The 14,344-nt window shown below is 44.8% G+C and overlaps 1 protein-coding gene across 1 annotated transcript in view; it reads left to right on the top strand.

The window, feature by feature from the left end:
• Positions 1-14,344, top strand: part of EGFR (epidermal growth factor receptor) — a 222,806-nt gene that overhangs the window by 154,041 nt on the left and 54,421 nt on the right. Inside the window, exons 5-13 of the mRNA XM_055130606.1 lie at positions 559-627; positions 1,402-1,520; positions 2,319-2,460; positions 4,616-4,732; positions 8,944-9,070; positions 9,162-9,235; positions 9,789-9,879; positions 13,126-13,325; positions 14,207-14,339. Of these exons, the coding sequence (XP_054986581.1) occupies positions 559-627; positions 1,402-1,520; positions 2,319-2,460; positions 4,616-4,732; positions 8,944-9,070; positions 9,162-9,235; positions 9,789-9,879; positions 13,126-13,325; positions 14,207-14,339 (1,072 nt within the window). The remainder of the gene's footprint in view (positions 1-558; positions 628-1,401; positions 1,521-2,318; positions 2,461-4,615; positions 4,733-8,943; positions 9,071-9,161; positions 9,236-9,788; positions 9,880-13,125; positions 13,326-14,206; positions 14,340-14,344) is intronic.

Below are 14,344 nucleotides of genomic sequence, written 5' to 3'. Positions count from 1 at the left end.
AACCAGACACCTTGCAGAGGGGAGGCACCGGAGCACGTCAGCCCTGGAGCTGTGCTGGGGCTGCTTTCCGGCTTGCAGTCTGGGTTTTTGTGTGCCAAGACTGACTGTCACAGCACCCCTTCCAGAGTGACTGACCCACTCAACTACTGACAACTGTGTAGGAGAGGAAGTGGTTGGCCCCAGTGCCATGAGCTTAAACACCCTGGCATGGCAGTGGAAAAGGTAGAACTTCTTCAAGCCTAAGCAAACTTGAAATCTATACTCTTGAGTTCATTAAAACCTTGGATTTTTTTCTTTCTTTTTTTGTTGTGGGGAAAGGGGGGGTCAGGCCAGTAATTTCTCTTTGCTTTATTCCCACAGTTGGGATGTAAATGAAAGCAGTACATAGTTTAATCTCTTTTTCAGTTATGTGACAAATCAAATAATAGAACAACTTTGACAGCTATGCCTTATTTCTAGATATACCACTACTCAAAGCCTTGAAGAGGCAGCCTCAGCTTCTTGACACTTGTTCTCTTTCTCTGTGATATGACTTGAAATACTACTTTTAATTTTTAGGTCAGAAGTGTGATCCTAGTTGTCCCAATGGAAGCTGCTGGGGTTCTGGAAAGGAGAACTGCCAGAAATGTAAGTCAGCATGTAGAACTCAAGCCTGCCCCACTTCACTTGCACTGACTGATGGTGTGTTTTCCCTCTGAAGACCTCAAAGAGCTTTAAAGCCAGAGACTAAGTCACATGAATGGCAGATTTACCACGTGGCTTATTGGCATAGGCTGTTTGAGGCACTGTTTTATGAAAGCCTATTTGGGACAGCTCGCCCCCGGGTCCTGGTCACTCTCTGAACCATGCTTCCTCAGGTTCCGCTGACAATGGGAGACTGGGGAGACTGTCCGAGTTGCCTGACTCCTGGTACCTCTTCTTCCATCTCCCTCACTCCTGCTCCTTGAGGACCCACCTCCAAAGAAGCCTAATCAATGTTTTATCAGGAGGATTTTCATGCAAATATCCTCCAGTAGATGGGTATATCTGCAGGGACAGATAGCTCTTCATACTCTAAAGTAGATTGACATACTCTGCTTCCTGGCAGCACCTGGCTGTGGGGACCAAGAACACAGTTCTGGAACATGTCTCACGATTTAGCAAGTGTGAAAGTCTGGGCTCAAGCTGATACATTCTCCTAACTGATTAAAATAAAGAGGAAATAAAGAGGCACATGATAAGAAAGGTGTTGATTCCATCTCAGTTGTCAGACTTCGTGTTTGGGAGTGTCAGTGAGCTAGAGAGGCACAGAGTCAGCCGTCAGGTCCATTCTGTGTCCACTGTGGCAGGTGCTGGAGGCCCGCGGGGCGAGAGCCTCTTCTTCCCCAGTCCCCACTCACCACTGTCCCTGTTCTTTTCCAGTGACCAAGGTCATTTGCGCCGAGCAGTGCTCCGGGCGCTGCCGTGGCCGGTCCCCCAGCGACTGCTGCCACAACCAGTGTGCTGCCGGCTGCACAGGCCCCCGCGAGAGCGACTGCCTGGTGAGAGGGGCCAGCCCCAGACAAGCCTGCTGCGGGGTAGGGGGGGAGGTCAATGCAAGTGTGGTGTAACCCCAGTGCTCACAGCATCCCATTATTCTAGACACTGCTCATCTAAACCTCATTGTGTCAGTATCTTTGATTCTACTTGGGGGTGGTGCCTCAGTCATGAGCCCCTGGGAGGTCCTACAGACCCCAAATTGGGTGTGCTGAGTTCTGGAGCCAGGGCCTCTTATCACACCTTTAAGTTGCCAAGCAAATAGTCCCCTGAGGTAGACTCTAAAAGACTCTGGTTTCAAGAAGAAACAAGGTTTAGAGTCCAAAGCGTAGAGTCCCCACGAGGGATCTTGTGCAGGCTGAAGCCTTCAACCAAGGGCACATCCTTAGCTGCTTGGATCCTTCTTGGGTGACACATTCCTCACCAACTTTCTTGGTAATTTGGAAATAAATTCCAAAACGTGTCCTCAAGTGCCCTTTACCAGGGAAAGCCAGTAGAGATTGAGTTTGGCAGCAGGTTTCCTTCACAGATACCACTCTGCTGTGTGAATACCTTCATCGTTTTGTGATTTAGTATAGAAGTATTACCCCTCTGCCCCTACTGGAAATAACCGCGTCAGGACAGTGTATGTCAGAACACCTTTGCTCATAAGCGAGCGGTCTCCCCCACTCCTTGGAAAGTACTTGACTAGATGCTCCTGCTCTGGGGGAGCACCAGGACGGCATTTGTCATGAAGTGTCACAGCAGCATCAGTGCAATGCCTGTTAGTGCCCAGCTGATACCATTCTGTGTCCCTGTGCCAGGCCTGCCGCCGGTTCCGGGATGAAGCCACATGCAAGGACACCTGCCCGCAGCTCATGCTCTACAACCCCACCACATACCAGATGGATGTCAACCCGGAGGGGAAGTACAGCTTTGGTGCCACCTGTGTGAAGAAATGCCCCCGTGAGTCCCCCACTGGGAAGCCCCTTCATCTGTCAGCTTCCATTTCCGGTTTTGCCCCCCACTGGGGGCTGTGGTCCCTCTTGCCTTGTCCCCTTTGGTTCGCCTCCTCACAGGCTCCCTGTTGAGCGCTAGGAGAGGGCGATGTGCCCATCAGTTTTGTGTGTGTCCACAGTGACACCTGGGACAGGCTGCAGTTGAAGCTGTCTGAAGGGGTCTTCTGAAGGGGCAAAGACCCTAGTTTCTGGGCCTCCTTACTGTTTAGCTCTTATGCCATGGGAGCATGTAGGGGTGTGATTAGCATGTGCTGAAGGATGGAGCTTTGTCAGTAGGTTGACATTGTGGCAAAGTGACCCTTCAGGAACATGTTGTGGGGGGGGGGGCGCAGCGGGTAAGGAGTTGTTTGGTTCTGTTTTAATCATTTGGCCTTGGGTTTTGCTTATTTATATTTACATTCTACTGGAGGCTAGTGGCACTTAGAAAATGGTGACATAGATTATTTCCTCATGGAGAGTTGTCTGATTTTTTAATTATTATTATTTTTTTATTAAATCACTGTGAGATACAGTTACAAGCTTTCATGTTTGAGTTTCAATCATACAATGATTGAACACCCATCCCTCCGCCAGTGCACATTCTCCACCACCAGTGTCCCCAGTATACTTCCCCTTTCCAACCCTCCCCCTGCCTCCATGGAGACAATTTCCCCCATACTCTCTCTCTACTTTGGGGAATTATGGTTTGCAATACAGATGCTGAGAGATTATCATGTTTGGTCCTTTGTCTACTTTCAGCACACATCTCCCATCCCGAACGATCCCACCAACCATCATTGACTTAGTGATCCCTTCTCTATCCCAGCTGCCTTCTCTCCCAGCTCATGAGGCAGGCTGCCAACTATGGAGCAGTATTCCTGGCCCTGTCTCTACTGTCCTTGGGTGTTAGTCTTATATGTTGTTTTCTATTCCACAAATGAGTGTAATCATTATATGTCTGACCCTCTCTTTCTGACTCATTCCACTTTGCGTGATACTCTCCATGTCCAACCACTTATAAGCAAATTTCATGACTTCACCTGACAAGTGAAAGCATTGTCTGATTTAAGAGCTTTAGGGATAAACCTTGATATGTAGGAGGAGGGTTAAACTTAAAGAAGCAATTCAAAAACATCACGGGGGGGGGAATTTTCCCTACCACACCTATGATATGCGCAACTTTGTATTCTGTACAGGAAATAAAACAATAATAATAATAAGTCATCTAATAATTAGATAGTAAATGATAATATAAAGAGAAATTTGCCACAATTATGATACAAATATAATCTTTGAGAGAAGAATTTAATAAATTGAGCTTAGGAATCCATAGAAAGCTCTTAGCACCTTAAAACAGAAACGCAGAAGAGTCACGGAAGAAAAATGACACATGTCCAGTACATATCTTTGATGTTTCACTTGGAGCAGTCAAAGAGGGACACATGGAGCTGCCATTAAATATTGCTCTCTGCGTTAGAATCAAATAGACCAGGCCATTGGTGGGAAAGACTGAGAGTGACCTGGGTACCAGAATGGATGCTGAGCCACTTGGTTTTCGCCACCAGCAAAGTGGAGAGGGAGTTGCCTGACCAAGAGGATGGAGGCAAGAAGGCGGGCAGCTGCAGACAGTGAACAGCCCCTCTAGAAGAGTGCTCTGTTTCTTGCTTGGGTTTAGGTTTGGGTCCCTCCTGGTGGTGCTTGGGGAAGGAGGCAGTGTCAGCGATCAAGCCTGGGCACCCCGATAGATTCACATGCTTATGATAAACATTTAAGCTTTAGTCCTAAGTCCTGAAGCTGGGAGCTACAGGAAGAAAGGACTTCCCAGGAGTCGCTCAACTGAGCACAGAAACAATGGTGTTTTCTCCTTTTCATCCGTACCCTGTCCATGGTGACATGCCCTTATTTCTTCACTTGAGGATCTGTAAAGCTGTCTGAACCCTTGAGTTCAGCTCCTTTTCTGTTTTCCTCATATCTGAGAAAACAGATATGTTTTGTCAGTGAGATGAATAAAAACCAGGGGATGTGGCCCTTTTCATCAGCCCTTTGTAGGATGACGAAGGGTGTCCATGGGCAACTCAGAACACCTGGGGTTTCTTTCACCACCTTCTTTGTCTCATCCCCAGGGAACTATGTGGTGACAGACCATGGCTCCTGCGTCCGGGCCTGCAGCTCTGACAGCTATGAGGTGGAGGAAGATGGCGTCCGCAAGTGTAAAAAGTGTGAGGGGCCTTGTCGAAAAGGTAGGACACCTCCTGCGAGGAGAGCCATAATCTGCCCGGTCAGAGCCTGGTGCCCTGGGTCTCGCCGCCCCCGCCCCCAGCCCTCATTACACATCACACAATGAAGAGGTCTGAGTAAATCTCTCAGGCTCAGAAATTTGATCCTTCCTTCATACTGTGTCTTGTTCTTCAAGGCCAGCTTATTCCTACTTACCCTTTACATCAGCTTTCAGCTGGAAGATTTCAAGCACCGGGAAATGTTGCCAGTACAGTGCTGTAAACACCCAGGTAGCTGCCGCCCAAATCCTCCAGGTTTACTTTTTTGTTTGTTTGTTTGGGTCACACCTGGTGATGCACAGGCATTACTCCTAGCTCTCACTCAGGACTTTTTCTTGGCGGTGCAAAGAGGACCATATGGGATGCTGGGAATCGCCCTACCTGCCCTACCCGCTCCAGCCCATCCAGGTTTACATTGTGCATCAACTTAGCAGTTTTCTAGGACTCAGTTTAGTTCAAACTTGCCCAGTTATCCCTGCATTTTATTGCGAGCTGCTTTTTCATCCCAAGTCCTCTTCGGTTGGTAATTTCATTAGCTGTTCCCTCAGGATCCTATGGTTTCCCTGTCCCTGTTGTCCTCGTAAATCAAAGGTCATCTCTCAGCCTCTGCCCACTGTGTTTTTTTCCTCTTTCAACAAGAGAAATTCACGGAGACTCTGGGCCAGGTGTTTGGCAGAACGTCTGCCTTTGCTGGGTACTTTTCTGTCTATGTGGGTTCAACTAGCTTGGGCAGCAGCAATGCATGGATCATGTTGATTCCCTCTGCGGTATCACACCACATGTCACAGTGACACTTTCCTATTACAGATGCAGACAAATGTAATCATTAGCTTAGAGGTAGTCTGACTTTGTGTTGCTATAAACCAATTATTTCCCATTTCCTCTACCTTTATTGTAAATGAAAATTAGTATTAATTTCAAAGTACAATTAACATAATCTAAAAGAAAATTAGTATCTTGTGAAGTCATACATTTTATCCTATTCCGTTTATTTCCACCTATTCCTGTCATTGTTCTGGTAAGCGAATCAGCCTGTGACTTAGCTCCTGTGTCCTTTAGCATGCCTTGTGCCACCAACTCTGTCTTCTACTCAGAAGGTGCTACTACACTGTACACCTTCAAAAGCCCAGAGTTCTAGAAACCACTGCAGACAGTTCATGTGATCTTCCTCATTCTGCTTTTGCAGTGACTGAGCCCTCCCCATGCAGCTGCCGGGCTCTCCCTCAGTCTTGCATTATTCCTACCAATCTGCTCCTAGGAGCAACATCACCATGCACAGCTCCTGAATTTAAGTTTCCACTTCAAATTCTAGCTTCCTTATGAAGTCTTCTGATTTCAAGGGAAACAACTGTCCCTTTGCCTAGTAGACAGTTTCTGTGCCTCTCACAGGGAACAGCCAAGTCCACATTATTGAATCCTTCCAACCCTTCTGAAAGAAGCCTGTGCTGTTATGAACCCCGTTTTACAGAGGAATAAGCCAAGGCACAGATAATCTGAAAAGCCTTGCCCAGACTTAATAATCAGAGGGAAAGAGTCAAGAAAAGTCAGTGTTAGTGGGTGTATGGCCTCTTGGACTTTTGAGCAGTTCAGGAAGGTGTTCTGGATCCTGAAAGACAAGTGACCTTGGCTTCCTGACAGAGGAGACATAGGAAGAAGAAGGTAGGAAAGGGGAGGGGTGAACATGCCTGGCATCAAGAGAGAAAAAAATAGCTGAACACTGAAGGGAGAAGGTTACATCTGCAGTTGGTGAAAGGATTCATAAACTCAGAGGTAATTGTATTCTCTTGATCTTGTGTTTAACAAATGTTTTCATTTTCCTATAATATTCACACACTATTTTTCTACCCATCCCCAATTTATATCTTTACATCCTAAGCTACAAATGAATTTGAGTTCTTTGAAGTAGGTTATAGCCATCGAACAGGGAGAAAGTACCAGAAAAGCAAAGTCTTGATAAACACCTAATTTAATGTGCATTTAAGGAGTATAATTATTAGTATTTATCTCTGAATTAACACTTATAGTAGCAACTATCCCCCACCCCCATTAAAACAATAATAGAGAGAGAAAATGAATGTCCTCTACCGTGCAGAATCTTCCAGACCAGGCTCTGGCAGCATCTGCCTAGACCTTTCCTGCTGAAGTTCTCTATGGAACATCAGCCAAGCCAACTGCTGAAGTTCTGGTAAAGTTTTACTCCAGCCACTGTGAGTTCAGCATGGCTTACAGGGCCTGAGATGCAGCACGGCTGGTGGGTAGCTTCAGGCAGATTGGAGGCTTCTGTACCATCAACATAAGGATCTCCTGAGCAGAATGGTACCCGGGGGGCCAGCAGGTTAGCTGGACTAGTCTGTGTCTCCTGGAGTTCTGAGAAAGTAGCTCAAAGGAGCTTTTCAGTGAGTAGACAGTAAAGATAAAGTTTGCAGATGAGCATAAAACAACAGAATGGAAGACTAACACCCAAGAATAGCAGAAATAAGTACCATATTTGCTCCATAGCTTGGAAGCCTGCCTCACATGCTGGGGGAAAGGGCAGCTCAGATAGAGAAGGGAATACCAAGCAAAAATGTGGTGGGAGGACCCACTCAGGATGGGAGAGGCGTGCTTAGAGCAGACTATAGACCGAACACATTGGCCACCCAAGACCTCCATTGCTAACCACAACACCCAAAGGAGAGAGGGAACAGAAGGGAATGCTCTGCCAAAGAGGCAGGGTGGGGAGGGGCATGGGGTGGGAGTGGGTGGGAGGGATGATGGGGTCATCAGCAGAGGATGGGTACTGGTGGAGGGATAGATACTCAAGCTGTATATGACTGAAACATAAGCATGAGAATATGTAAACCTGTATCTGTACCCCACGGTGATTCATTAATAAAAAAAAAAGTCTGCAGATGAGTACCAAGAATTGCACCATGAATCCAGAAAATGTCTCTCTGTCATTGTCACTGTCATCCCGTTGCTCATGGATTTGTTCGAGCGGGCACCAGTAACGTCTCTCATTGAGAGACTTATTGTTACTGTTTTTGGCATATCCAATACGCATGGGTCGCTTGCCAGGCTCTGCCGCTCGGGCTCGATACTCTGGGTAGCTTGCCAGGCTCTCCAAGAGGGGCAGAGGAATTGAACACGGGTCGGCCGAGTGAAAGGCGAATGCCCAGCCGCTGTGCTATTGCTCCAGCCTAGAAGACATAAATCAGAGTTAGGGTAGAAATATATTCGAGATGGAAATTCATGAAGAATTTCAACTTCCAAAATGATCTGAGTGAAAATGGGCATTTGAGATTGCTGTAACAATAAGATACAGAGTGAAGCATTTTGCTCAAGAAAACAGTAGAAGTAAAGCATTTGAGTTGTGTGGTTATATTATTATTGTGTTCCTGGTGATGTACTATTAGACAGCCATTAAAATATCTTTACGAAGACTTTTAATGCCATGATAAAAGTTCACAGTATAATAAGTTAGTACAAAATACCAACAACATATCTGATATGACATAACCACGGAGGACAGGCAGAAGAATCTAAAATATTTAACATGTACAGTGGAGTTTATGTTCATTTCTTTTTTATGCATTTACATCATCCTCTTAAATGTGCACATTTTGTTCTTTCACTAAAGGAAAGACATGTACACAGCTTCTTTAAGATACATGGCAAGGCTCCCAAGAAGACTAGGGTAGTGGAGGCTAGTGAAGGCGTCCTGGCGAGAGCAGCTAGAGGATCTGCTGCTGCAGGGAAAGGAGAGGAAGCAGGCGAGGTTAAGAGGTCCTGGACTGCAGTACAAGAGGAAAGACGAAAAGAAGCATGTCCAGGGGGGCAGCACCAGCAAGGGCTCCCCATTCTCTGACCAGCGTGACCACAAGACCCACAACCCAATACCAGTAACTGTGGGTAAACTGTTGAATGACGATTTGACAGGCTTGATCTCTTGGCTGCAATTCCTTCCTGTTCTACTCTAACTTAGAATCTCTATGCTTTTCTTGGAGGAGGCAGAAATGAGGTGTTGGGGTCACCCCTGGAAGTTCTTAGGTACTATTCTTGACTCTGTGCTCAGGAATAAAACTCAGTGGTATTCAGGGGACCATAAGTGATGCCAACGATTGAATCAGGGTAGACCCTAATTATTCTTAACCCAGTGTACATGAATGCAATAAACATATCCCTTGTTTTTACAGTTTGTAATGGAATAGGGATCGGCGAATTTAAAGGCACACTTTCCATAAATGCCACAAACATTAAACACTTCAAAAACTGCACCACAATCAGTGGGGATCTTCATATTCTACCAGTAGCATTCAAAGGGTAAGTACCAGATTAATGTTCTTGTGTAGAGAAACAGGACATGCTTTGTCCCCTGGTAGAAACTATTAACTGATGACTCTTGTTATTTCAGCGACAGCTTCACACACACTCCTCCTCTGGATCCAAAGGAACTGGACATCCTCAGGACTGTAAAGGAAATTACAGGTGTGTGAGTGTTACAAGGATTGAGTGGGAAGCCAGAGTTCATGGAGAGAACAGTTAGGAAGACGTGTTGGGGAGGGACACTTTTATCAGACTTGAGTTGTTTACAACTTCATATAAACATGCTTATTCCTGGGGCCCCATCGAAGATCCATGTTCTGAGAGCCACCGTGTTCTTGAACATAGGGACGTGATTGTTTTTGAGGTGTTGATTAAATAAGGACATTAAGAAAATCCCCTTGAATGTAACAGGTTTGTACCTGTCCTGTTCAGGAGTTCTGTGAGGCTGGGACCCAGCATCCTGGAAATAGTTCGTTGGGTGAACACTGAGCTCCAAGTGGACACTAGAGATGCAGTGAGAAATGTGGACCCATGCAGAGCTGGTGTGTGGCCAGATGTGCCACATTTGTATATGCATCTAGTAAAGATGATCAAAAGAATTGTTGCAAGTGTTCACATTTCCTGATCATGTGGTAACTTGAGGGTTCTCTAAGTCAGACTGTATATGAAAGAAATCTACAAGCCAAATGGTCTAAGCTTCCATTCTGCCTTACAGGGTTTCTGCTGATTCAGGCCTGGCCAGAAAACAGGACAGACCTCCACATTTTTGAGAACCTGGAAATTATACGTGGTCGAACTAAGCAACAGTAAGTTGGCTTCCACTGGAGTCTAGCAGATTCTCTTCCATGTTTTAAAGTTTAGAATAGACCCACAAAAGAGTGTAACCTGAGGTTCGCAGAAGTTGCAAAAATATTCCAGAATTCTCCTCTTACCTTTCCCTGTTTCCCTAACTTTAAAGTCTGACAATATCTAGATATAATTATCAGAATAAAGAAATCAATGTGTGCAGTGCTATGAACCAACCTACAGAGTTTGTTGGGAGTTCACCAGTTTTCCCAAATGCCTTTATTTTGTTTTACCATACCCCACATTGCATTTTGCTCATTCCTTGTACTGTTGCAGGCCCTTGTTTTTTCATATCTTTTATGAAATTGAGGCTTTTAAAAGGTTCTAGCCAGATATTTTTCAGAATGGCTGATGTTTTTACACCATTAAATCGACGTTATGCACTTTTGGCAAAAGCAGTACCGAGGTAATACCATTACCATCACATCTTATCAGGGGTACCTAAAAGACTATTAATAAATGCCTTTATTTTCAGAATTTCTACTCCAGCAGTGAAGTATACATATACACAAGCATCACTACTTATAGAGTGTTATAAGTCTAGTGAGATGCAAGAGTTTAGGGATCTTTCATTCAAATTTTCCCTGGAAAAGAACTATTTCTCATAACTGAAGCCTAAAAGACTGCAATATGTACCATGTGACATTGGAGGATATCAGCACGGTACACACTAAATGCACGCTGTTGTACAAATGCCTTCTGGGCCCCTTGTTTCTAGTACTAAACACCAGCTTTTATTGCTTCCCAGACAGATGCCTTTGCTCCTAGGCATTGAGATGCTTCTTTTGCCCAAGATCCATGCAGAGACAAAAGCTTTAGGTCAGTTTTCTTGGGTGCCAGGTATCTGCTACTTGGCTCAGTTCAGGGCATCAAATCAAGATGAGGATTTCTCCTTTCATTTTCCAATGTTGCACTAGGGCAGGGTGACCCTGGTTCCAAGCTGTGGTGCACAACAGTTAGACATGCTCTGCAGGTGGACCCCAGCTGTTCAGTCCCTGGACTCCACTGAGCACATGCTAGGGGGAGTTTTCTTACAGCAATGGTCCAGGTCACCTACACAGGGCCACCTTGCTTTTCTCAGAAACCCGATTATAGGAAGAGAGAGGGAGAAAGGGTGTGGAGAGAAAGAGGGAAACAAAGAGGAGTATTCAGATTCTGCTTTAATCTTCGAAGCTCCAGTCCTTACTATCAGTCTCTTTCCGTGCTGCTCTCTCTGCCGTGCCATTCTCAGCCCAGGGAGCATCTTGAAAATGCACATCTCCTCCCTTTGGGTTCTCAGAATTCCTCCACACCTCACCTCCTCTACAAGAAATGCAAATATTCCCTGCTCTGAAATTTTCATCCTTTGTGCTCCCTTGAGATCACACCATCTTCCCTTTTTGCTCCCCAGCTTCTCGTTCATAGCACCTATGACATTAGTACCCTAGTGCCCATGTACTTTCTCCAGGTGCCCAGACACCCCTTCACCTTGAATAGCTTTAATTTGGTCCCATAGTGAGCATATGTAGATTGCCTTGTAAGTCATAGAGTCATTGCATGTTGGGTGCTGGGAAAGATTCTTAATCTGCGAGACATCTTTCATTGCGTACCTCAGACACCCAGCCTGGAGACTCAGGCACACATTTTCCCCAGACACCTGCATCTGTGCTGGAGCCTTCCTCGGGAGTGGGCAGGGTGGCCCCCCTTCCTTTATTATTTTTTTCTTATTTCTTTTTCTTTTTTTTTTTATTGAATCACCATGAGAACGATTATAAAGCTTTCAGGTTTAAGTCTCAGTCATACAATGATCAAACACCCATCCCTTCACTAGTGCATATGTTCCACCACCAAGAACCCCAGTATACCCCCCTCCTACCCCCCACCCTGCCTGTGTGGCAGATGATTTTCACTTTACTCTCTTTTTACTTTGATTACATTCAATTTTCGACAGAAAACCCACTCTTATTATTTGGAATTTTCTACCAACAATCAGACCTGCTGAAAAGGTATCATTAGATAATTTGTTTTTTATTGCTGATAATGAAGAGCATATGATGTTGCACGGCCGCTGTTGTAGCCACACGGTTTTGGATTTCTGGTATTTTAGTAATTAAGTCCAGAGGGATTTCTGTCAGAAGCCACTGGGTTGCAAGATTGATTTGTGTGCCTCTGGGATCATGGCCATGCAGGAGCAGAGGAGCCATTCGTGGGCGGCCACTCAGGGTCTTGTTTGAGCAGGGAGCAGGACCAGTTACCCCCCCATCCCGAGATTTTCCACGGGTCCTGTCACTGCAAGCTCATACCTCCATCCAAAAGGCTCTGAAAGATGGCAGTCGCCATGCTGCCACCGAGGGGAAAAGGCCTAGGGACAAAAACCTAGGGACAAAACTTTTCTTCTCCCAGGGTGGCACAGGCCCCCCTTCCTTTAGCATAGACATTCGAGTGTAGCATCAGTCGTGTTTTTCTGCAACGGAAGCTAATAATTAAATGTAGCTTTAATGTAGCAAACATTAAATTATAAAATAAATTTAATTCCTGGTGTCTGCAAAAAACAAGCCAAAAAAATAAATAAATAAAATTTCCTAACTCCTACACTGGAGGGCCTCCAAATCAGACAGCCATTTCTTACCAGACATCTCTCCACCATAATGTTTCACTACCCCTTGTCTCACACACACACACACACACACACACATCATTATCAGCATTCTCATCACCACACTGGGCTAAAGTTATCTCTCATATGAGTGTTGCCTCATGAGGCAAATATTCTCTCAAGAGTAGAAAACATATGCTTATTCTGTGATAATTTGTCACAAATCTCAGGGCTTGATTATTAGATGGATGGGTGGATGGATGGGTAGGGGTGAGTGGATAGAAGGATGAACCCATGTATTTGACATGTATTTGTATATTTGAGAGATTGTTCTCTATTCCAAAGCAAAAAATAAAAGTGCAGTGAATAAAATAATGACATTTAGACGTTTACTCAGTCCCCCAGTATGCCAGTTGGGTTAAAAGTACCAAATAAACTAGGAACTACTTTTCCCTGGAAAGACTTAAAGAGCACTTGCACTTTTCAAAAATTTCAATACCTATCTTTGCCCATGACTTAACAATAACCAAAAGGTAGTTTGTAGTAAATCTAAAGTGGTCCAGTAAAAATGTTTTTGTGATAACATGTTTTATATATGTTTACAATGTTATTTTCCTTCTCTCCAATACAGTGGTCGTTTTTCTCTTGCTGTTGTCGGCCTGGATATAACATCCTTGGGATTACGATCCCTCAAGGAGATAAGTGATGGAGATGTGGTAATTTCAGAAAACCGGAAGTTGTGCTACGCATCCACAGTAAACTGGAAAAAGTTATTTGGGACCTCAAGTCAGAAATCAAAAGTTTCAAACAATAGAGATTTAAATGACTGTAGTAAGTAACCCCTTTGGCTTATTGACAATGTCCCTAATGGGTTGCACTTGAATTTTAGAATATTGAAGAGCCATTCCAAAAGAGCCATTCTCTTTTATTCCTGATGAAGCAAATTAGGAGACATCTGAGAACTCCTAATTGTGGTGTAGTGATTTACAGATTATTTACAGATTTATTTACAGATCATTTATTATTTACAAATCACTCTCATTTCATAGGATGAATTTGCCTTGAAATTTAAGCTAGTAATTATTTGTAATTCATAGAACTAAATTTAGTACTGAATATTTCACATATTAGCGATAGGTTCCTTCCTCCTTATTTCAGTCCCTAATAGCTCTTACTACTTGAACACAGGCACACGCATGTACACATATGCACACACAAGTGCATAGATGCACAAATATTGCAATAACACTTCCTATTCTGCCTGTGGGGCCACAGTGGGCTTTTGAAGTCAGGCACAGACAATTGCTTTATGTAAGACTGACCACCTGCAGAAACACATCTGAGTTCAAATCAAGATCTAGTTCTTCCTGGAATTTATATTGAAGTCTTTTTAGTTAATAGCTTTGGTTTAGCTTCCTCATCCACAACTGGGGAGGAAAGTTATCCTCATGCCATAGAGCTCACAGAATCCTATGCACATCAAATTCTCTACGCAAAGATTACGGCATGGGAGTGAGTATATGGCAGGCAACACGAAACTTTCTCTACTGTCCCCTCAGCCCTGGCCTTCATCTAGTCCAGAGGAACCTGACCACTTGCCACACCCACTCAGTGGACTAACACTGCCCATTCTTTCAGCTCAGGTTGCAGAGCCTGACACCCCTTTACAGGTTCTCTCTTAACGGAGCCTTGTGAACCTCCTCTCTTCTCAGAGGCCATGGGGCATGTGTGTGATAACTTATGCTCATCGGAGGGCTGCTGGGGCCCAGGACCCAAAGACTGTGTGTCCTGCCGCAACGTCAGCAGGGGCAAGGAATGTGTGGAGAAGTGCAACGTTCTGGAGGGGTGAG

The sequence above is a fragment of the Sorex araneus genome, chromosome 3 (genome assembly GCF_027595985.1).
Source record: "Sorex araneus isolate mSorAra2 chromosome 3, mSorAra2.pri, whole genome shotgun sequence".
In the NCBI taxonomy this organism is placed as follows: domain Eukaryota; kingdom Metazoa; phylum Chordata; class Mammalia; order Eulipotyphla; family Soricidae; genus Sorex; species Sorex araneus.
The sequence above is the reverse complement of the archived record's forward strand: the minus strand, read 5'-3'. Positions and strand labels throughout refer to the sequence as shown.